At 48.5% G+C, this 25080-nt stretch overlaps 1 protein-coding gene across 2 annotated transcripts in view; it reads left to right on the forward strand.

Moving 5' to 3' along the window:
* vps50 (VPS50 EARP/GARPII complex subunit) overlaps positions 1-25080 on the forward strand; it is a 317917-nt gene that overhangs the window by 157278 nt on the left and 135559 nt on the right. For both annotated transcript variants that reach the window (XM_085988277.1, XM_085988278.1), the window contains exons 14-16: positions 8914-9005; positions 23893-23987; positions 24082-24183. In XM_085988277.1, the coding sequence (XP_085844403.1) occupies positions 8914-9005; positions 23893-23987; positions 24082-24183 (289 nt within the window). The remainder of the gene's footprint in view (positions 1-8913; positions 9006-23892; positions 23988-24081; positions 24184-25080) is intronic.

Consider the following 25080-nt stretch of genomic DNA (forward strand, 5'->3'; position numbering starts at 1 on the left):
CGGTGGTTGAAGGGGCGGGTGGGTGGGGTGCTTGGGTTGACGTGCGCACCTTGCGCTGCCTGCGCTTGGCTTCCGCTTGCTCCTGGCGAAGAGACTCGAGGTGTTCGGCGCCTTCACGGATGCTTCTCCACTTTGTGCGGTCTTGGGCCAGGGATTCCCAGGTGTCGGTGGGGATGTTACACTTTTTCAAGGAGGCTTTGAGGGTGTCCTCGAAGAGTTTCCTCTGTCCACCTGGGGCTCTCTTGCCGTGCCGGAGCTCCGAGTAGAGCGCTTGTTTTGAGAGTCTCGTATCGGGCATGCGGACAATGTGACCTGTCCAGTGGAGCTGATCAAGCGTGGTCAAAGCTTTAATAACAACAGAAAATGCTGGAAAAACTCAGCAGGTCAGGCAACATCCGTGGAGAGAAATTTGAGTTGACGTTTCGGGTTGGACCCTTCTTCAAAACTGGAAAGAAAAGAAACTACATCGGAGGCAGGGCTGCGATCGGACAAAAGAATAAAAGAAACAAAAGAAGTAAAAGAGATTAGAAGCTAGACGAGATGGTAATAGTCTGGGATTAGGTGTAAAGTGTACTGGCAGGGCAAAAGATAGCTGCCAGGTGTGAGAGAGAAACAAAAGGAAAGCTTTGATGCTGGGGATGTTGGCCTGAGCAAGAACACTGATGTTGGTGCGCCTATCCTGCCAATGGATTTGCAGGATCTTGCGGAGGCAGCGTTGGTGGTACTTCTCCAGTGCTTTGAGGTGCCTGCTGTACATGGTCCATGTCTCTGAGGCATACAGCAGGGCGGGTATCACTGCTGCTCTGTAGACCATGAGGTTAGTGCCGAATTTGAGGTCCTGGTCTTCAAACACTCTCTGATGCACTATCAATTGCTACAAAAGACTGGAAGTTGAGAAAGTAATAAACAGGCTTTTATTACCAAAGAACAGAGCATGCCTCTTGTGGTTGCCTGGTATCCAAAAGGGCCGGGGGCTGCCGAGCAGCGACCTTTCTACCCAGCCATGAGGGTGGAGCCAGGGGCGGAGTCAGCTGAGGCATGCACAGATAAGTACAACAATATGCAAGAGTGAACAACAGTACTAACAGTGAACAACAGTACTAACAACAGTGGTGAACAACAATACTAACAACAGTGGTTTACCACATTCACCCCTTGTTTAGAATTGAGTCCGGCGGGGTGAAGTGCACTAAAAATTCGTGTACTGAAGTCTATCAGGAGGCCTTGTAAGCCGTCCTGAGTGTCGCAGCAGCGGCGGTGATGGTGCAGCATCCAACGTTGAACCTGGTGTCTCGTTCAGAGGAGGTGTAGCAGGTGGCGGACCCTGGGGCTGCTGCATGCCGTCTACAGGGGTCAGAGCATGGGTAATGGGAGGTAGCGATGGTGGTCTCTCAGAGGCACCCGAAGGTGCGAGGTCTCGTGCGGGGACTGTGTCCTGGGGGTAGGCAGGAGTAGCGGTGGGTGGCGAAGAGGGTGTTTCAGGAGCACCCGCAGGTGCGAGGTCTCGAATGGAGACTGTGTCCTCCCGCCCGTCCGGGTACACCACGTAAGCATACTGCGGGTTGGCGTGGAGGAGGCTCACCCTCTCGACCAGGGGGTCCGCCTTATGGGTCCTCACGTGCTTCCGCAGTAGGACGGGTCCTGGAGAAGTCAGCCATGTTGGTAGCGAAATCCCCGACGTGGACTTCCTGGGGAAGGAGAACATTCTCTCGTGAGGAGTGGCATTGGTGGGTGTACAGAGCAGCGACCGAATGGAATGGAGCGCCGCAGGGAGGACCTCCTGCCAGCGGGAGGTCGGAAGGCCCTTAGATTTTAAGTTTAAAAGGACTGCCTTCCAGACTGTCGCATTCTCCCTTTCCACCTGGCCATTACCCCGGGGGTTGTAGCTGGTGGTCCTGCTTGTAGCAATGCCTCTCGCGAGCAGGTACTGCCGAAGTTCGTCGTTCATAAAAGATGAGCCCCTGTCGCTATGGATATAGCTAGGGAAACCGAACAATGCGAAGAGGTCATTCAGACATTTAATGACCGTGGTACTGGTCATGTCCGAGCAAGGGATGGCAAACGGGAAACGGGAGTACTCATCAATTATATTGAGGAAGTACACATTGCGGTCAGAGGAGGGGAGGGGCCCTTTAAAATCGATGCTCAGCCGCTCGAAGGGGCGCGTGGCTTTGATCAGGCTCGCTCTGTCTGGCCTATAAAAATGCGGCTTGCACTCTGCACAGATCTGGCAGTTCCTGGTCATGGTCCTGACCTCCTCGATGGAGTAGGGCAGGTTACGGGATTTGATAAAATGGAAGAACCTGGTGACCCCCGGGTGGCAGAGGTCATTGTGGAGGGTCTGTAATCTATCAACCTGCGTGTTGGCGCATGTACCACGTGATAGGGCATCTGGGGGCTCAATGAGTTTCCCAGGCCGGTACAAGATATCGTAATTGTAGGTGGAGAGTTCGATTCTCCACCTTAATATCTTGTCATTCTTGATATTGCCCCGCTGCTTATTATGAAACATAAAAGCTACTGAACGCTGGTCAGTGAGCAGGGTAAATCGTTTTCCGGCCAGGTAATGCCGCCAATGTCGCACGGCTTCCACAATGGCCTGGGCCTCCTTTTCGACAGAGGAGTGTCGAATCTCGGGGCCCTGGAGGGTCCTTGAGAAAAAGGCCACGGGTCTCCCCGCCTGGTTAAGGGTTGTAGCTAGGGCAAAGTCGGATGCGTCGCTCTCCACTTGAAAAGGGAGGGACTCATCCACAGCGTGCATTGTGGCCTTCGCAATATCGCTTTTTATGAGAGTGAAGGCTGCACAGGCCTCTGCTGTCAGGGGGAAGGAGGCGGACTTGATGAGGGGTCGGGCTTTATCCGCATAGTTGGGCACCCACTGAGCATAGTAAGAGAAAAACCCCAGGCATCTCTTCAGTGCTTTCTGGCAGTGGGGGAGGGGGAGCTCCATAAGAGGGCGCATTCTATCGGGGCCTGGGCCGATGACTCCGTTCTCCACTACGCAGCCAAGAATAGCAAGGCGCTTAGTACGAAACATACATTTGTCTTTGTTGAATGTGAGATTCAGCCGCTGGGCCGTCCGGAGGAATTTCTCTAGATTAACGTCGTGGTCCTGCTGGTCGTGGCCGCAGATGGTGACGTTGTCTAGATATGGGAAAGTGGCCTGGAGCGTGTTCTGGTCAACCATCCGGTCCATCTCCCGTTGGAAGACAGAAACTCCATTGGTGACGCCGAAGGGAACTCTGAGAAAGTGATAGAGCCGACCGTCAGCTTCAAAAGCTGTGTACTGGCGGTCCTCAGCCCTGATGGGGAGCTGGTGGTATGCCGACTTCAGATCAATCGTCGAGAACACCTGGTATTGTGCTATCTGATTGACCATGTCAGATATGCAGGGGAGTGGGTATGCATCCAACTGGGTGTAGCGATTGATCGTCTGGCTGTAATCAATAACTAGGCGCTGTTTTCCGCCAGTCTTCACCACCACCACTTGTGCTCGCCATGGGCTATTGCTGCTCTCGATAATCCCTTCCTTCAGGAGTCTCGCTACCTCGGATTTAATGAAACCCCTATCCCCGGCACTGTAACGCCTACTTTTGGTAGCGATGGGCTTACAGTCGCGGGTGAGGTTAGCGAACAAGGAGGGGGGGGAGACTTTAAGGGTGGAGAGGCTGCAAATGGCGCGCGGCGGGCGATTTAAAAACTGCTGGCTGCAGACCGTGAGAGGGGGGAGGGGTCCACCGTACGCTAAAGTGACACTCTTAAGGTGGCACTGAAAATCCAACCCCAGTAGGATGGCAGCACAGAGATCGGGCAGGACCAGAAGTTTAAAATTTTTGTATTCAGTACCCCACACTGAAAGAGTCACCATACAGTAGCCACCGACTTCCGCTGACTGGGCTTTGGAAGCCATAGAGATGCGATGACGCGTCGGCAGGACCGGGAGAGAGTAACTGCGCACCGTGTCGGGGTGTATAAAACTCTCCGTGCTCCCGCTGTCAAAAAGGCAGGTAGTGGCGCGGCCGTTTACCGCAATGTCCATCATGGACCTGGACAGTTGATGCGGGAGAGATTGATCCAGCGTCACGGAAGCCAGCGTATGTTCAAGCGCGTCGATGCGGTCGTCCGATGAGGCGGTGGTGGAGTCCGGGTCCCCCGTAACCGAAGTCGGAGGCGTCCAAGATGGCGGACAAAATGGCGGCGCCCACGGTCCAGATCCCCACGCGGCTGGGGGAGCCCAAGATGGCGGGCAAGATGGCTGCGCTCACGGTTCGCACGCGGCGCTGCTGGCGTTAGCGGTCTTCCCTTTGCAGGCGCTAACGTAGTGACCTTTCTTCCCGGAGCAGGTAGCATTCTTCGCGGGGCAGCGTGCTCTAGGGTGTTTAGCTTGGCCACAAAAATAGCATTTTTGTGCCTTGGACATCGCTGCAGCAGTCGGAGGTGGCGGTCCCATGGCCCAAGATTGCGGCGTCCACGGCGCGGGGCGATTAGGGGAGAAAGCGTCCATATTTCTGTGGGCCGCGTCGAGCGAGAGCGTGAGGGACACTGCCTTTGTCAGGTCTATTTCACCCTTCTCCAGCAGCCTCTGCCGGGAGTAGTCGGACCTTAGACCCGCAACGAAAGCGTCTCGTATCAGTCCCTCCGCATGTGCCGCGGCCGATACTTCCTTGCAGTCGCAGCCGCGTCCGAGTACCCGCAGTGCCCGTAGGAAGGCCTCCACCGATTCCCCGGGCTGCTGTCTGCGAGATCTTAAAAGGTGCCTGGCATAGACCGTGTTAACCGGGCGTGCATACTGCCCTTTCAGTAGGTCGATAGCCGCCGCGTAGGTCGTCGCATCTTGGATTAAAGTATAGACTTGGTGGCTCACCTTCGAGGCCAGGATTTTCAGTTTATTTTCATCAAGAGTCACGGTCGAGGCTTCCAGATACGCCTCAAAGCAACGCAGCCATTGTGCGAATTTAGTCGACGAACCCGCTTCTTGGGGGTCTAGGTCCAGGCATGTTGGTCTGAGGGCTCGCAGCAGCGCCTGCTGCTCAGCGTTTTGCGCCATCGGTTGATCAGCATTCGCAGCCAACATTTAACTTTGGTAATAAAATTGATGCACTATCAATTGCTACAAAAGACTGGAAGTTGAGAAAGTAATAAACAGGCTTTTATTACCAAAGAACAGAGCATGCCTCTTGTGGTTGCCTGGTATCCAAAAGGGCCGGGGGCTGCCGAGCAGCGACCTTTCTACCCAGCCATGAGGGTGGAGCCAGGGGCGGAGTCAGCTGAGGCATGCACAGACAAGTACAACAACATGCAAGAGTGAACAACAGTACTAACAACAGTGGTGAACAACAATACTAACAGCAGTGGTTTACCACACTCTCTTCCTCAGGTGACCGAAGGCTGCACTGGCACACTGAAGGCGGTGTTGGACTTCATCATCAACGCCTGCCCTTGTTGACAGTAGGCTCCCGAGGTATGGAAAGTGGTCCACGTTGTCCAAGGCCTTGTCGTGAATTTTGATAATCGGGGAGCAGTACTGTGTGGCGGGGGCAGGTTGGTAGAGGACCTTTGTCTTACGGATGTTTAGTGTAAGGCCCATGCTCTCGTACGCTTCGGTGAAGGTGTTGACGATGGTTTGGAGTTTGACCTCCGAGTGAGTGCAGACGCAAGCGTCGTCTGCATACTGTAATTCGACGACCTTGGATCTGGACTGGAGGCGACGGAGGTTGAACAGTTTCCTGTTTGTTCTGTAAATTAGCTCCACTCCAGTGGAGAGCTTACTGAGGGTGAGATGGAGCATTGCAGCAAGGAAGATCGAGAAGAGCGTTGGTGCGATGACACAGCCTTGCTTGACCCCGGTTCGTACGTGAATTGGGTCTATGGTGGAACCGTTAGTCAGGATCACGGCTTGCATGTCGTCGTGAAGCAGGCGGAGGATAGTGACAAACTTTTGATATTTATAATGGCCCAGAAATTTGGGTCTCCACGGGTGAGTACGCACGGGGTACTCACCCATAGGCCCAATGGAAGTGCCGGTTTCTTGCATGCACTGCGCATGCGCGGGAAACCGGCACTTCCATTCCCCTGAAAGCAGGGGTTCAGAGGTCGAACGCGTGTGCGGGAGAGGCTGCGCATGCGCAGCGAACGTTTTTTTTTACAGGTTTTCCCGGGAAGGTAAGTCTGCAGAATTTAGAAATGTAAAAAGCAGGCGTAAGGCCTGCTTTTTTACAAGGTAAGTGGTGAATTAATTAAAATTAAAACATTTTTTCCACAGATTTATTATTTTTAAATACTTTAAAGCAAGGTAAGTTTATTTTTAGCCACGTTACAAAATAAAATTATTTTTTTCAAAAATTTAAATTATTGTTTAAAATAGTGTTTTCATTTAATTTATAGTTTATTTAAAAATGTGATGGTTTTTTAAAAATGTATTTGAAGATTTAGTGATGTTTTGTAAGAAGGGGTCTGTAGTATTTCTAAGTTTGACAGCACTTCCTGTCAGACTTATGAATAGAGCATTCCCTGCTCCGATTGGCTCCCCATAGCCCACGTGAGCCCAGGGGATGCTTCGAACTAACTGCGCCCCTGGGATACGCAAGCACTGCGCGCTGGCAGCTGGAGCAGGCCCCGGATCGGAATTCCACGTGGGCCCACAGCTCAACGGCCAGCGCGCAAGGTAAGTGCAGGTCGGGGGCTTGCACCCGCGGGAAGCCCCCGACCCGAATTTCTGGGCCAATGTGTCAGTTTTGGCTAAGTGGTTGCACACTTGCCTCTGAGTCAGAAGGTTGTAGGTTTGAGTCCCATTTGAGCACACAATCTAGACTGACACTTCAGTGCAGTACAGAGGGAATGCTGTACTGTTGGAGATGTCATCTTTCAGATGAAACATTAAACTGAGTGCCTATTCAAGTGGATGTAAAAGATCCCATTGCATCATTCAAAGTTGAACAGAGGCATTCTCCCATTGTCCTGGGCAACATTTATCCCTTAACCAATATTACTCCGAGATTATCTGGTCATTTATGTCAAAATACTTTTGAAGTTTGTTTTTCGACATGCTGAGGTCATGAAAGGCGCAAGTTCTTTCTTTCTTTTCTTGATAACAGGCTTTATTGTGGTTAGACAAATGAAGCGTCCCAAGTTGTAGCCCTAAACCTTACACAGTGTTACATATGAGACAAAGTGGGTTACAGTGAATTGTGTCAGAATCACAAACTTCTTCTCTTTGAATATTGTAAAATAGTGTCCCAAATTCAATTTGTTTGGTAGGATTTAGTATTTCATTGTCTCTATTGTGATCATTAGATACTCAGAGATTTTTTCAAGTTTAGTGATCGTAATTAGTAATTTTTCTAATTGAGTTGTACAGAGAAATTCATTACCACCACCTTTTGTAAGCTGCCTCTTTCCCAGCTCCCAAAATACAAAACCAGCACAGTACATCCAATTCAAACTTCTTGACACATAACTCAAAAACTCACCTTTCCTGATCAACGTGGAATTGTTGGTGCCTGAAAAGGCAGGAAGAATGAAAACGTTGGGCTGGAAACCATTAATGGAACTTTACTTTTAAAGATGAGTGCAGTCAAGCTTGGTCTTTGTCAATGTAATCTATAAGTCACTTGTATATGAATATCTTTGCCATAGAGTCAGTTCCACAAATCAAAAGCAACTAAGTTACTGACTAAACAAACCAATAAGAATGCAAGGATTTTCTAGCCTTTTTTTGAATACTGTAGAGCTGTATGAACATTTGGATTGAATAAGACTGTTTTTATCGTTGTGTAATATATCCAGTGTTGGTGAGTAGTCTGATGTCCAGTGAAAAAATTTCTGCCTGAGTTTGTCCAGTGTGCAGAAATAAAAACAAAATCCTAGAAATGCACAGCAGCTCAGTCAGCACCTGGAAGGAGGAAAGCCAGCATATGGCATTTCAGATGTGTAACGCTTCATCAAAAATGACAACTGAAAGATGAACAGGCGTATTAATAAGGTTGGAAAACATTGAGGAAAAAAGGGGTGAAGGAGACGGAATCAACACATATACTAATTAGAGAGGGAGCAATGAATGATCGGCAAATTGCTTAATAGAAAACTGTTAAATGATTTTCGTTTCATTTGTTCTTCGGATGTGCATAATGTCGGCAAGGTTGCATTTATTGCCCATCCTAAGTTTCCCTGAGGAAGTGGTGGTGGACCTTCTCCTTCAACTGCTGCATTTCTTGTGGCAATGATGCACCCACGCTTTACTTGATGCGGTAGAGCGAGAGCGCTATTCTCTGATCCATTGCTAGTGGAACCACTTCGCTCTGTCTATAACCTGTTGCTTTTTCCACCAGGGTCATTGATGGTAGCTGGCATAAACATTTGACTTTTTTGCCTCCCCACTCTATCCTAAGGATATAGAGGCTAACGGAGATACCCTCACAACCAAATTAAACCCTTTTCATTGGTCTAGACTGGTAGTATGTCACCATCCCTTACCATATACCAAGTCCAGCCTAAAGTACAGAATATCTTATTAAGCTACTACCTCTGGTACCAATGTAACTTTTAAAATCTCCTAGTCGGCGTTGCCTTATTTGGATGAATAAATGACTGCTGTGAATTATTATTCACTGAGCTTGTGCCATCTGTTTTCATTTGTTTCCTTCCCATTTAGCTAAAGGTACTGCCTTGTTTTGGTGGGATGTTAGTGTAATGGATATCTTCACAACACAGTGAGAATTGCGCACATGTGGTAGGCTCCTGAGTGTTGTATATACAGAAAATATTAGCACAGCACTGAGAAAATCACTGGGTTGAATAAGGACCCACATGACAGCAGCAAAGCGCTTTGAAATGGCTAAAGAAATTAAACTCAATGTAACCAATATAGCATATTAATAAAATCCAATTTCACAAAGATATGATTTTTTATTTCAGATGGCCGTAGTGAGATTGCCACAGATGATTCCAACTTTAATCGAAGCTATGTGAAAAAGAAACTAGAACACGGCCTTTCACGCATCTGGCAGGTTTGTGCCTTGTTTGGTGAATGGTATTTTTTAAATCTACTAGATGGTTTATATTTTAAATCTCTAGGAAATACTGCTGTTTAAAAGTACAGCACCTCATTATTAGGTTCTCATGTACTGCATCTTCTAATGTAGCACAAATTACTTTACTGACTTAAAAGTACAGGCATCTTTGTGTAATACACCCTTTACTATAAATTGGCTTTCATATCGATCTTGAATGTGGGATTATAGAGGAGTGTTACAATATTGCCAAATACTAAAAGTAAATGTGCATTTGTCCTTCTTAATTATGACTGTATTTGGACCTGTAAGCATCTGTGATGCTCTTTATAAAATTTTTAAAAAAAAATCACTTGTAGATCTCCGTAGCACCACAAACACGATTTTTGCATCGTGCTGGACAGCCAAGGGTGGTCATTTGACATGATTGAACCTAGAGAGTGCCAATGTGCTGTTATTGTTCATTCACCCATGTGACCGGCACATATCGAAAAGAAAGACTTGTCCATCCCGAAGCCCTTAACATACAATTAATTACTTTGAAATGTCGTGACTCTTATGTAGACAAATTTAGCACCATTTTTACATGCATAAGATCCCAAAAACAACAATTCAGTAAATCTGTTTTTGGCATATTGAGAGGGGCATGTTGGCCAGGAAACATGGAGAAACACTCCCTCAGCACCAACTCTCATCCCCAACTACAGACTTGAGTGCTGTAGGCAGTATGAACTTGCTTCCAGCAATTCCATCAGCTGTAAGATTAGAACTGCAGAGGCTGAAGATGGAATGGCTGGAGGTGAACAGTATTGTCATTAGCACTCCCTTCTGTAGTCAGTAGGCCTGAGCATTTGGTCTCAGAACATTTTTAGTTCACTTGCAAGAGTTATGGCAGGTTTAGTGGGTACATTAGGGAACTGAGTGCCATCAGAGCAGCTGCTGGATTGGCTATTACAGTGCCAACCGATCTTATTGGCAGAAACATCTGAGATGTATACTGCTGGAGAGGATTGAGATGGGTGCATTACGAGAGGTAGAACTTACGAACAAGATGAAGGGGACTAAATTGGATAGCCCCTGAAAACAGGTGCAGGGGTCGCGCTGCGTGATTAACCCGGGCCTGTTGGTTGAAATACAGGCAGCATGGCAACTTCATACTGCCTGCTCATTTGAATATCAGCGTCCAGCCAGCGCTAACTGTGCTGTTAATTGGCTGGATGCATCAGCAAGGCACCAATATCATAACTTACTAGCACCAGTTAAAGCTAGCCTACACTGCTTAAAACAAGCCTGCACTTCTTAAAGGGGAGGTACATTGTGGCTGGAGCAGGTGCTGGCAGTCATGCAGGAAGTGAATCTGATCTGGGAAAGAGTGAGGAATGGCACAACATGGGAAAGAGTGGGCTCCAAGGTTTTCGGACGCTGCACTTGGTAGCCTTGGTGTCGGAGGTGAAAAGTAAGAGAGATGTCTTGTATCCCCAGGAGGCACTCCAGACACATGCTACAAAAGGCAGTGGGAGCCGGTAGATGCGGAGGTCAATGCTGGGAGTCTAGCCCTGAGGACTTGGATGCAGTGTCGCAAGAAGTTCAATGACCTCACACTAGTGGTCAAAGTTAGTGAATGCATCTTCAACTGCCATATCCTACCAACTGCACCACTAGCCTCAGAAGCTCCTCAATTCACTACACCCCCATCACTCACCTACCAACAATCTCTATCAATCAGGACTCATACCTAACATTCATAGCTTCACTGCATCCTCACACGCTACTGCAAGTCTCACATCTTATAGTTTGCACACACTGCCAGCTATTCAACCATGACAGCCACATGACCCAAACAGATTGCATGACACTCAATGACACACACCATTCTCTCTTGCAGGACAAGGTGGCGCATAACCGGAAGCAGCAGGGGCTACCTGTAGATGGACAGACGGACCTGCATGTCCTAACCCAATAATGGCCAGCATCGTCTCCTCCATGGGGAACGGCCATTGCTGAGCCTGTGGCCAGCGACAGGGCTGAATTAATTGAAGATGACGGTATCCTCATAACTAATCCTCCTTCTCACATCCCACTTCTTCCTCATTCCACAATCTCTTCTGACTTGCAAGCTGCAGATGGTGTAAGCATGCATGTCTTACCTCCCCCGCCCCCCCCCCCCCCCCCCTCAACACAACCGTCCCCTATCAGATACCAAAGTGGTGCAACCTGGCCAGGCAGTAGAGGAACAGCAAGAAGACAGTGATGGTGAAGACGCACAGTCACTCGATTTCATACTTGCAGCCGCCAGCTCAGATACCAACACTGCGCGTAATTTAGAGGATAGCATAGAGGTGGGATCTGCACGTGCTGAAACACTGGGCACGAACGGCCTCCAGCCAGGGCAGGGGCAAGGATAGTGCAGGTGCAGCTCATTGGAGGGCGAGGTCGCACATGGGTTCCGCTACAGAGGATTCAGATGAGGACTTTGATGAGCCAGGCTACAGAACATTTCTGATGGGTCGGAACAACGAAATGCTTGGTGCATTAGGAGGCCTGCCAGAAAGCCTGTGGTCAATGTTAAGGAGCATGGAGGAGTCCAGCATCAACAGAGCTTGGGGCCCATCCTTTCCAGTGTGGAACTGGTGGCCAACTCCATTCGCACACTTGTGGACCCAACCATGATGCAGTGTTTGATGGCTGATGAATTAGCTTCCATTGCAACAAAAGCAGCAGCCACCCAACGTCTGAGTGCTGCAGTGGAAGCTCAGACTGCTGCCATCACGGCTGTGCATTACAGTGTGCAAAGGGGCCTGCAGGGTGTCACAGCAGTTCAGCAATCTGTCCTCCAACAGATTACTAGGATTGCTGAGGCGCCGCCCCGAGTGAGTGGCAGTGGCTCCATGGAGCACGAACCTGCTGTCGTCCTCTCAGGAAGACAACATTCGTTATCCCACCCTGCCACTCCGTTAGTGCACTTGCTGTTAACTGTCTGTCAGCCAGCCGGCCCAGACTGCTGCCGGCAATGCCAACATGGTGCAGTCTGAAGCCGGGCCTTCTAGGCTCAGAGCTGCTCGAGGTCGTCCTCCAAGGCCATCTGCAGTCTCCTCCACTGTAAGTCAGCAGCTCTCCACCAGCCATGCTACAACCACTAGGGTAGCACTGTGTAGGAGCACTAGCACAGGCAAAGGCACACAAAAGACAGGCACTAAGGGAATGCACAAGAGTAGTTGACTTTTGTATGCAATATGGCATGATTTCATTTATAAATTTGGTTTGGAATGTTTATTTTGTGGTGGCTTTTATGTTTCCATTGTGGCCAAGTGGACGCAGTGATGGTCAGTGAAAGAGGGAAGGTAAGGTGTGGGACTGTGGGTGAATGGGAAATTTGGGTTGCGATTACTGGTATCGCACTTGGATGAGTTCTTCACGTGCAGCCCAGGCAGAATGTGTCTGCCTTGGTTGCCTCCTCCCTTCCTATTCCTCCTCTTCATGCTCCTGCTCCTCAGCTGCTCACCATATAACTGGTGGCAAGGGCTGTGCCCTCATGATGGCGTGGCTGTGCAGCATGCAGCAGACCACCACGAATCTTGACACCTGCTCTGCCGAGTACTGCAGGGTTCCTCCAGAGTGGTCTAGGCAGCGGAAGCGTTGTTTCAGTATGCTCTATCACATTTTATGTGGCAGCACGGCTTTCGTTGTAAACATGCTGTGTGAGTGTATTGTGCAGCGGAGTCATAAGCCATGTCGTTAGCAGATAGCCCTTGTCGCTCCGCAGCCACCCTTTGGTTTTCTGCGGTGGCTGAAATGCAGCTAGCACAGCGGACTGCCGCAGAATGAAGGCTTTGTGACTGCTGCCAGGGTACCCGGCATTGACCTGCATCATTCGCTGCCCGTGGTCGCACTGCAGCTGGATGATGAGTGAGTGGAATCCCTTTTGGTATATGGCAAGAGTTAACATGCGGTGCCTGCAAAGCGATGTGCATGCTGTCAATGGCACCCCGCACCATGAGGAAGCCTGCAATCCTGCTGAAACTGCGTGCTCAATCCTGTTTGTCTCTGGCAAGAGAGAATGAAATGTTGTTCCCTCTCTCGGAATAGCAAGCCCCAGTGACCTCCCTTACATAACAGTTGACGGCAAACTGCGAGATGTGGCAAATATCTCTAGCTCCAGCCTGGAAGGAGACAGGCACACAAGTTCATCGCCGCGGTTGCTTTCACAACCTCTGGCAATGCGGTCCTTGCCCTGCTATGAGGTTGTAGTTGTGGCTGCAGCAGGTGGCAGATTTCAATGAGGACGTCCTTACTGAAGCGCAAATGTCTCACACTGTTCCTCGCTAAGGTTCATGTAGGAGAAGTACTCCCTGAACACCCTGGGCGGACATGGCCTCCTGCTGAGAATCCTTCTCCCCCTCCTCCTCCTCCTCAGAGCAGGACAAGCTGCTGGGAGAGAGACCTCTGTTCAATCTCCCAATCATGCTGTATTCCAAGTGGAATGCCTACTAGTGCACTCATGTCTAGCAGCAATTGATTTGTGCAGAGTCCTGAAGTCAGCAAAAAGTCCTTCAGCACCTGCCACATCACTCCCTGTAGACTTGTGCAACTTGAAACAACTATAGAAAGCACCAAAAACCTGTAGAATCGTAGTAACAGCCAGAAGGAATCAACCAGCAACTAACCTGTAAGTAGTTGATGAGCCCTTTAAATAAAGTTAGTATGGGACCACCTTCTTGCTGCACACGTGTTCAGCTATGCGAGGTTAGCTGGACCATTGAGCTCCAAAATGGTACCGCTGACATCAAATCAGCATTGCGCGCTGATTGATGTTACGATCTGCCTGCTCTGCATACTTCCGGCGGACATTCACTGCATGCGCACGCTAACGCCTGCACCAAGATGGTATCCACGCGATTCGCCCTACAAGTGTGTGTGCTCTAATGGTACTTGTAGCGCCCAAACAAGGGCTCTAACAATCCCAATTTCGTGCCCGAAGTATTTGTCTTGTTTTAGCTTAGTAGCGGTTCCTTTAACTCAATCACAAGACACAATGGCCTAGAAATTGGATAAGGCCCAAAAATGAGTGCGGGGATCGTGATGCGCAATCCACCCACGCCCTTTCGGAGGACTACGGGCAGCATGCAGACTTTGTGCTGCCTGCTAATTTACATGATTGTAGCATTCGGCCCAGCGTTGAACGCGTTGCTGAGTGGCTGAACGCTCAGCAGGGGGCCGAAGTTTATGTGAGGCTAGCTCCAATTAAAGCTAGCCTGCACTTCTTAAAGGCAGTCTGCACCTCTTAAGGCAAAGTGCCTTCTGCCTGCAACAGGTGATTGGACAGGTTGTGGAGGCAAGTGTTATAAAGCAATCTGAGTAGTGGCTCAACCGGCCAGAGATGGGGCTCCAAGGTTCTCAGATGCAGCACTGGAGGCCTTCGTCCAGGAGGTCAACTCCAAGAGCGAGGTCAGGAGGCCCTCCAGGAAACAGACCAGACTGCTGTGGGAGCAGATAGCTATTGTGGTAAATGTCAGCGGTGTAGCCCCGAGAACTTGGACTCAGTGCAGGAAGAAATTTAATTACCTCACACGAGTGGCCAAGATCAGTGAATTCATTTTCAAATGCCATATCCCACCATCTGCACCACTAGCCTCTCATAATGCTCAATGCATCATGCACCTATCAACAATCTCTACCAAACACGATTCGCACCTCACATTCAGAGCTTCACCACACCTCCACACACTTTCCGCTGCTGCAAGCCTCACACCCACATCTCACAGCTTGAACACAGTCAGCTATTCAACAATGACAGGCACATCACCCAAACACATTACACCACACTCACTGACGCACTTCCCTTTCTCTTGCAGGAAAAGGTGGTGCATAACCGGTGCCAGCAGACATTAACCGGCGGTGGACAGGCTCGCCTGCATCACTTCAGCCCCTTGGAGAAGACGGTGATGGCCATTCTTGGCAGGGGCGGGGCTGAAAGAATAGAAGATGCCAGTATCCCCCTTCGTTCATTTCCCCCTCATCCCACAATCTGCACACGGTGTAAGCATGCACCCTTTGCTTTCCTCACCTCGCCTCCCTCACCACAACCCCACCCTTGTGCCTTTCTCATTCAGGCACTCAAGAAATCCAGCCTGCTCAGCCAGTGGGTCAGCATGAAGAGGGAGAGGAGAGTGAAGAAGAAGAAATACCATCACTCGATTTCACACTCCCAACCACTGGCTCAGATGCTGACACTCCGCGTACTTTAGAGGATAGGTTAGACGCAGGGTATGCACATGATGAGACACTGGGCACAAGTAGCCTGCAGCCAGGGTAGAGGAAAAGTGTAGCTCAGGTGCCAGCTCCCCGGAGGTTACACGAGTTCTGCTACAGAGGACTCAGATGAAGACTTTGATGGGGTGACCTAAAGAAGAATGCTGATGGGGTATGCACAATGTAATGCTTGGTGCATTGGCAGTCCTCCCAGAAAGCGTGAATGCAATGTCAAGGAACATGGAGGAGTCCAGCTCCAGCCTTGCACAGGGCTTTGGGCAGAGCTTTGAGTCCATCTTTTCCAGCATGGGAGGGGTGGGCAGATCCATTAACGCACTTGTGGACCCAACCTTCATGCCGTGTCTGATGGCCGAAGTCTCAACTTCCATTGCAGCACAAGCAGAAACCACCCCAGAGGGCTGTGGAGGCTCGGTCGTTGAGTATATTCAAGACAGAGATCGATAGATTTTTGAATATTAAGGGAATCAAGGGATATGGGGATCGTGCAGAAAAGTGGAGATGAGGTAGAAGATCAGCCATGATCTTATTGAATGGCAGAACAGGCTCGAAGGGCCAAATGGCCTACTCCTATTTCTTATGTTCTTATCTTCACCCAATGTCCGAGTGCTGCAATGGCAGCCCAGACTGAAATCATGCAAGCTCAGCTTGCTGCCACGCAAGCACAGACTGCTGCCATCATGGCTGGGTTTACCTGTGATGAAATGGGCTTGCAGGGTGTCCAGCAGTCTGCACTCCATCAGATTACTAGGATTGCCCAGGGGAGTGACAATGAATCTGTGGAGGCCAACCCTGCTGTCCTCTCTCAGGATGACAACATTTGTCCTCCCACCACTGCCACTCTGCCAGTGCCCTTGCTGTTGCCTGCCAGCCAGTCGGCCAGACTGCTGCCGAGATGGTGCCTACTAGGCCCAGAGCTCCTCAAGGTCGTCCTGCAAGATCATCTGCAGTTTCCCCCACTGCAAGTCAGCAGCCTTCCATCATCCATGCTGCAGCCACTGCGGTACCACAGGCAAAGGCACACGCAAGACAGTCACTAAGGGAATGCACAAGGGTGATGAGTTGATTTTGTGATGTAATATTGGATGGATAGATGTATAAAGTTGGATTGGAAAGTTTGCTTTGTGCTAGCTTTTATTTCAGCATTGTGACCAAGAGGGCGCTGTGATGGTCAGTAACAGAGGGAAGGTAAGGTTTGGGACTAATGTTGAATGGGGAATTGGGGTTGTGTTCACGCATACCGCAGGTGGATGATTTGATCCCGGATACCCGGCCAGAACGGGGATGTCTGGGTTGCCTCCTTCCCTCCTCTTGGTCCGCCACCCCCCCCCCCCCCCCCCCCCCCGCTTCTCTGCCGCCTCCCTCCCTCCTTCTGCTCCTGAGTTGGTGGCCGTATCCCTGGTGGCAAGGGCTGTGCCCTCATGATGGCCAGATTGTGGAGGATACAGCAGACCACCACGAATCGGGGGAACATGCTCCGGCTCCTCCGTTGCTTCAGCACCCCAATGGTCTGCTCTATGATGTTTCATGTGACAGCGTGGCACTCGAGCGCATGCTGGCCACTTGTGGTTGGGTTGCGGAGCAGAGTCATGAGCCAGGTGGTAAGGGATAGCCCTTGTCGCCCAGTAGCCACCCTCTAGTTTGTCTTGGTGGCTCAAAGACTGGGGGATCAGTGGACTGGCACAGAATAAAAGCATCATGACTGCTGCCATGCTACTGGGCATTCACCATCGTTATGTCCCTGAGCATGGTCGCGCACCGACTGCACATTCAGCGAGTGGTAACCTTTCCGGTTGTGGTACATCTCAAGATTTAGATACTGTACCCGCAAAGCCAAGTGCGTGCAGTCGATGGTGCCCTGTACCATGGGGAAGTCTGCTATCCTGGAAAAACAATGTGCACGCTCCACCTACTTCTCTCTGGTCTCTGAGGCTGCAGGTCTGGTTGCAAGAGGTGGTAGACTAAACCACAGATGCCTCAGACACTGCTCCAGGCTCAGGTTGAGGTAAGAGAAGTGCTCTTGGAAGACTAGGTGGATAAGGCCTGCTGAGAGCCCTCCTCCCCGCCCCTCCTCCTCCTCCCCGCCCCCCCTCCTCCTCCCCGCCCCCCCTCCTCCTCCCCGCCTCCTCCTCCTCCTCCTCCTCCTCCCCGCCCCCCTCCTCCTCCTCCTCCCCGCTCCTCCTCCTCCTCCTCCTCCTCCTCCCTGCCCCTCCTCCTCCCCGCCCCCCCCTCCTCCTCCTCCTCCTCCTCCTCCTCCTCTCCGCCCCCCCCCCCTCCTCCTCCTCCCCGCCCCTCCTCCTCCCTTTGCGAGCAGCTTGTCCTCTTCTTTGCTGCCTCTGTTCCATCTCCTTGTCATGCTGCAGGCCAAGGGGGTGACAACTAGACAACCATGACTGGGAGCAAGTGGTCTGACCAGAACCCTTGAAGTCAGAAGCAAGGCCTTCTCCACTTGCAGAACCACTCTCTGTCACCTCACCAACTTTAAACAACTCTCTAGAATGCTCCAAACAATTCCACAAACTTACACAGAACTAGTAGAACGCAAAAAGCAAGTTACCTGAAAGTTGTTGATGATCCCTTTAAATTGCGCTGGTGGGGGGGGGTCCTTGTTGCTGAAAGCAATGGTGTTAGTTCCAGCGATGACGATGAAAATAACAGCGCTGCCATCAAATCAGCGTTGCAAGCTAATTGATGTCACGATCTGCCTACATACCATACTTCCAGCGCACACTTATAACAACAACCCTACTTCCCTCACCAAGATAGAGCCCCGTGCGGCCCGCACCAGAATTGTGCGTGCACTGCTCTGACACCATTTTGGACCCCAATTCAGCACCCATAGGTCCAAACAACGAGCGCTACACAACCGAATTTCTAGGCCACTGGAATTTTAAAAACTGCAACAGCTAATTCATGTCCCAGCCTTACTCAGTGCAATTGTTGCAAAGTTCATTGGTTCTCTGCAAAGATTGAGGGATGAACTAAACCACTTTTAAACAAACACATATACTGTGTGACTTGCTCAGCAACTTGTCTAACATCAAGTTATACTTGTATCTGGCTTATAGTTATTCAAATCTTGGATGTGTTTTTGTGAGGTGGGATTAATGAACTGAAGCTGAGTTGAACTGAGGAGTTGAGCTGGATAGATTTAGTTGTAACCATCATAGAAAGTTAGGTTAGACTAGCTAGCTTTCACAGTTAGAATAGACTACAAGGTTAAAGTAACTGCACATATAAAGTTATTTATAAATAGCTTAACATATAAATTGTGATCATTTATTTTTTATTCAAAGAATTGGTTAGTATAATTACTGATGTATAGGAACCAGTTGATCTCTCATGGTGTTACATATCAAGGGGTCGATTTTCCTGGAGCCGTCAGGCGGGGTTTCAGGCGTGTGGGGGGGAAATCCCGATTTCGGGGGTCCCGACACCATCCCGCCCAAAACGCGCCTCCACATAAGTTTCAGGGGAGGCGGGTACCCGCCCCCGCACTGGGACCCACCGACCCGAGGCGGGAAGGGATTAGTGCCAATTGACTGCCTGTTAACAGGTCGTTAACAGGCAGTTTTTAGCCTAATCCCTATTTTGAGGGGTGTCGTGTGGGATTCCCGACGGCTCCAAACCACGCCAGGTTGGAGCATGCGGGCCGTCGGGTTGAAGGACTTGGCGGGGTCGCGATGTCGGTGTTCAGGTGAGTGATGGGTGCATGAGTGCAAACGTAAGTGTGTTTGGTGTGTCTAAAGTGTGTAAATTACCTGTACTTACCTTAACGGCCTTTCTTCCTCTAGGTTTCGGGAGTCCATCACTCAGCCGGCACTGAAAGCAAAATGGCTGCGAGCTGTCAAAAGTGACAGCCTTCAGCTTTCATTGCCGGTGAGACTTCTAACGGAGTCTGTGTAGAAGGACTCAGGTTAGGAGTCAGACTGTCAGTGTTTGACAGCTTCTAACAGCTGTGAAACACTGATATTTCATCTGTCAAGACCTCTTGACAGATGAAATTTCAGTCTGTGATGTCACCTGTTGCCGGGTGGCCCTTAATTGGCTTGTTGAGCCCGCTGGGCGGGCTTAACAAGGTCAATCACGGGAAAATCGCGTGGATTGGCCGAATGTCGATGTAGGCGGGACTACAACCCGAAAGTTGTAGTCCCGCCTCCTTCCCGACAGCTTTATGAAAAATCTATCCCCAAGAGTGGGGAAGAAATAATTGGACTGGGCAGGGAGGAATGGTGGATGGAGGCAAAGAAAAGCAGGGGGCCAAGACAATATCATTGGTGTAGGTAGTGGGATGGGGGGTGGGGGGGAAGGAGTGGAGGAAAAAGTCCTCAGCGAAAGGGCTGGAGTGCCTCAGCAGGAGGTGTGAAAAGTGCCTCAGTAGGAAGGGGATAGCGAAGTGCCTTCATAAGGGAGGCTTAAGGCCCAATTCTTCCGATTTTTTTCTTTTTTAGCGAGTCAGGAGGCTCCAATTTTTTTTTTTTTTTAAGAGCCTTCTGAAGTCCTTTTTTTCCCACATTGCTGGGGCCTGATTTATAATTAGATTTATCACAGTAATGAATTCAATGTTACTTATCAATCATCTGATAGATGCATTGGATTTCATGCAGTGATGTGGGAGCAGAGTGTAGAAATGCATTCTGACTAAAAGCACCAGTTTCAAATTCAGCTGTTCTGGCAGTGTTATGTGACAATTAAATTGACTAATCTCTATCAAAGTGTCACTTGCAGGCATAACCGGTATTCAATAGAGTTTAGTGAACTGCTTACAAATTTTTAATTTATGATGGGCCAGAAATTCCAGGCCAGAAGCGTGAGTACGGTCGGCTTACTCACGCTTCTGGCCGTTGGAATGCCGGCGTTCAGCATGAACAGCGCATGCGGGGAACGCCGGCATTTCCAGACTTCGAGCGCGTGCGACTGCACAGGCAGCGCTTGCGCAGTGAACTTCGTGGATTTCATTCATGAAATCCGTGAGGTTAAGTCCTTAGAAGTTACACTGAAAAAAAGCAAGTGTAAAGTGGTTCATTGGCTGCGGAGGAAGATATATTTTATCGTGGAGCTTTTGAAATGCAATATTTTTGTTTGGGAAAGGGAGGGAAGTTTATTTTAAGAAATTTTAAGTAAGTTTTAAAGTTAAATTTTTTTTTTTTTTTTAAAAAGGGTTTTCAGAACGGTAGGTAGAAGGAGCAATTGTGGCTGTGTGAATGGAATGTGAGAATGAGTTATGTATGTATGTCCACATATATTCCTTTACGTATATGTATGTATGTTTTATATTCCTTTACTATGAATGTATGTTTTTAATTATGATTTTCCAATAAGTTACTTTCTCTGAAAGTCATAATTAAATAATACATTCATACACATAAGTAAAGGAATATATACATAACACGCAAAGGAATATATACAGACATACATACTTTCAGAAGCTCCACGATAAGAAATATCTTCCTCCGCAGCCTCTGTAGCAACTGTACCCATGCTTTTTTCATGTGTAAGTTGTAATGACTGGACCTCACTGAAAGCATTAATGAAAGCGCGAATTATACTGCGCACGCGCTGCATGTGCAGTCGCACGCGTTCTGCCTCTGAACCCCTTCGTTCAGAGGACAGGAAATGCCGGTTTTCCCCACATGCACTGTGCATGCTGAAAACCGGCATTTCATCCGGCCAGATGCGTAAGTACCCCCGACCGTACTAGCGCATTTGGAAGGGAATTATTGGGCCAACATTTTACATGTCAATAAAATAAAAAATTTAACACTTGCACGACTTGCCCCCTCGCATCTGCGACTGAGGGTTCAAGGAGGTGCATTGCGCAAGAGGTCATCATTGTACGTATCCTCACACTGTTCCCTTTGGGGAACTGTATGAAGTGGTGGAAGGATTTATGGCCGTGATTAACGCTCATTCCGTGACCGTAACCATCTTTGAACCAGCCATTAGGGTGGTTAGTCCTATGGCGGGAGGGTTTTACGGGCTCCCACAACCCACCTGGGGGGGGGGGGGCCACCAACAACCACGGACGCAAGTATCCCGCTGGATGTCCACCCAGAATTTAAAGTGGGAGCTCGACTCCACTTGCCGGGACTGTCTGGAGTGGGGTTCAAAACCCTACTCCTTCTGGCCCAGCGGCGGGGATGCTTACTGCTACGCAAAAGGCCCACTCCGCACAAAAGGTGACACCCATACGTTTCCTGCGCCTTTTCCCTCCCCGTGACTGGAGCCCTATGCTGCCATTTCACGTTGCTAATCGGATTGGGCGTTTGTCATAGCGGTAGGATCCCCGCCGCTGGGCCAGATCAGGGTAGGGTTTCGAACCCCGCTCCAGACAGTCCCGGCAAGTGGAGTCGGAGCTCCGGCTCTAAATTCTGGGTTGACATCCAGTGGGATATTTGCGTCCGTGGGTGTGGGTGGCCCCCCCTCCTTGTATAGCTTGTGGGAGCCCATAAAACCCTCCCGCCATAGGACTAACTGCCCTAATGGCTGGTTCAAAGATGGTTACGGTCACGGAATGAGCGTTAATCACGGCCATAAATCCTTCCACCACTTCATACAGTTCCCCAAAGGGAACAGTGTGAAGACACGTATGACGACGACATTGCTAAATAAATAAATGGAATTTAAAAAATTCTTTTAGGGCTTTTAAAAGTCTTTAAATTACTTTTAATTCTCTTTAAAAACTACTTCAGATTACTCAAAATAATGTAAACATTTTAAAATTTATAAAAGTTACCAAAATCTTCAAAAAACTTCAAAAACCTATTTAAACTGCTGCTTTGCATGTAAAAAAGCAAAGCAGCTTGACAGAAACATTGGGGGCGTGTCCAGTGAAACTGAGACCTCAAGGGGCGTGTCTCACTTACACTGCACGCTCCTGGCTTCGCGCTGGCTGCACTCCTGGGCGGCGTGACGTCATACGCTGCCCGGGAATGTGCTTTCTATTTCTCCAAGTTCAGGCGTCCCAGAAGCTGATCGGCAGGAGCGCGGGGTAAGTGCAATACGGGGCTTGCACGCGCTGCAAGCCCCGTTCTGGAATTTCTGGCCCGATAGATTGTCTATTACCATTATGTAATTGCTTTGTTTTTCTTTTGTTCACTAAGTTTACTTGATAGATTAAAAGTTAAAGTGAGCCTGATGTTGTAATGGTTTACTGTTTTTCAAGGAAGAAAAATTCCTATAGAGGCACAGAATAGAACCAGCAGCTAAAATAATGAATAGAAAAGTTTTCTGTTCATTGACTTACGCATGCTATCAGAGATTTACCTAAATGTTCGGGTAACTGAAAATGTTCTTGAGAATGTAGGCAGCTGAGATTCACTTAAAACAGTAATCTAAAAATACAGAAGCCAAAGTATTAAGAGTAAAATAAAATGTAACAGGACATTGAATAGTCAGAGCAAGACTCAATATCGTAACTTGGGCGCTTTCCCTTATCTGCCAATTTTCATTATCTGTCAAGACACACCAGTTCCATTTCACTTTAGGTGTCAGACTTGAATCAGTGGTAGTACTGTTGCCTCTGAGTCACATGGTTATGGATTCAAGCCTCACTCCAGAGACTTGTGCACATAATCTAGGCTGACATTTCAGTGCAGTACTTAACATGTACTGGATGGAGAGTAAGGGTGAGTCTGGCGCACCTCGTTGAGAGTCAACATTCTCAGAAATCACGCTGATGAAGTCGAAGTACCGCTCACAGCTGCTGGACAAAAACCTCAAATCTGCTCTAAGATATGCAGTGTCTGATTAATTCATGCCAGAATCCCAAACTTTGGTGAAAGAGAAAGACTGCAAAGTTTCATACTGAAAGGTGGTATATGTTTAAGTACATTTACCTGTATTATGTGCAAGGGGCTTTTTAGTAGAATTCGTGCATGTGGCTAAAACGGTGTTGCCGTAGCCACATCTGCCAGTCAGCAATTTCCATTGGACAATACTGTTGTAGATGACCCAATGGGTAAGGAATTTTAAACCAAACCAAACGAGCATTACAAGTAATAGAACATTTAAAATTGGGTCAGAATCAATGGGTGCATTGGAACACTACTTTTTTACTCTGGCATCTAGGGTTGAATCCAGTCCAGGCAAATATGACATTAATCTCCTCCATCTGCTGACCAGAAGAATCCTATTTAAAATGGCTTGGGCAGTTGACTCATTGCCCAGTTTTACCAACTAATTTTACGAATTCCAAGACTCATTTAAGTGAAAATTTTTCTAGTGTTTATCTTATTCACTACTTGCTACCATTGTTTCATAATTTCTAGAACTTGCATTTTTTTGTACACAGCACAGATGTATTTGTTATATAGTTGTAATAGAAAACTAAAAAAAAATCCTAAAATATAATCTCTTACCTAGATCTGATTAGGAGTGCAATGCCCGTTCAATGCAGTTCTTTTCCGACCTAGCTATGGGATTTGGGAAACCCCTATGTCTAACTAGTATTGTCGTGACTACCTGTACCAACGTCACTCAAAATCTTGTGTCTTTCTACAAGCAATGAAATGTAGTTCAGGACTGCTGCTGTGACTTTAAACTCTGAAATTATGAAGCTAAGATTTAAAATGAGTTCATATTATTACAGACTGACTGTTATATTCTTGTTTTACAGGATGTTCAGTTGAAAGCAAAAACCTACTTGCTCGGGACAGATTTGTCCAATTTCAAGTATGATGATTTTATTTTTGTGCTGGACGTTATTAGCAGGTATTGTACAAAACTGTCGCTGCCTACTTTAATTCAACAGATTTACATTAATTCAATGTATTTAAAACTTCAACATTATTTGCTTGCAAACCAGACTGATGCAAGTTGGCGAAGAATTTTGTGGCAGTAAATCAGAAGTGTTGCAGGAGTCTATTCGGAAACAAAGTGTGGAATTTATTTTAAAAAGCTACCACAGGTAAAAGTTATTTATTATTCTTTATTAGAATCTAATTACATTTGTGTCCTGTTTCATCTCTCAAATAGTGTGTTGCCAGTATAAAGGTAAATTAATTTGTTGTAGGCTCTTAAATTATAGCTTCATGGCCACTTACACTGGCACTAACTTTTAATTACCAGATTTGTTAAACTGAATTCAAATTTTTATGTCATTTTCCTCTGCTGTTATTCTACTAATGGAGAAGAAATCTAACCAAAATGTCTACTTTATTGCATAAAAATGCTGAAGAGGCAGTATCCCAAGTGCTTTTTTCTCTTAAATGCAAAGCATTAAATTGTTCATGAAGACAAACCACATTCGAAGAATAAGGAATCCTTTACCCATAGCAAGCAATCCAAAAAATTTAAAAGACTTAACAGTAAATAGGTTTCCATGCATCTAGCACCCAAAGAGCCACTGAAAAATGGGAGCTAATCCTTTACCAATATTCTGTGCCTGAATAGCATGGCAGCTGAATTTCCCATAAGGCTTATTAGGTGACTGTGCTTGATGCGCCTAAAGGGAGCACCCTTATCGTGTGTGTGTGTGGATTTTTGAGGGCATGATGTTGTGGGAAGAGAGAGAGCGCGACTGGGGGGAAGAGAGCGAGCGACTGGGGGAAGAGAGAGCGCGCGACTGGGGGGGAAGAGAGAGAGCGACTGGGGGGGATGAGCGAGAGAGCGACTGGGGGGGGAAGAGCGAGAGAGCGACTGGGGAGGGAAGAGCGAGAGAGCGACTGGGGGGGGAAGAGCGAGAGAGCGACTGGGGGGGAAGAGAGAGAGCGACTGGGGGGGGAAGAGAGAGAGCGACTGGGGGGGGAAGAGAGAGAGCGACTGGGGGGGAAGAGAGAGAGCGCGACTGGGGGGAAGAAGAGCG

The sequence above is a fragment of the Somniosus microcephalus genome, chromosome 5 (genome assembly GCF_052327205.1).
Source record: "Somniosus microcephalus isolate GS21.2 chromosome 5, FLI_Smic_1.0, whole genome shotgun sequence".
Lineage (NCBI taxonomy): Eukaryota > Metazoa > Chordata > Chondrichthyes > Squaliformes > Somniosidae > Somniosus > Somniosus microcephalus.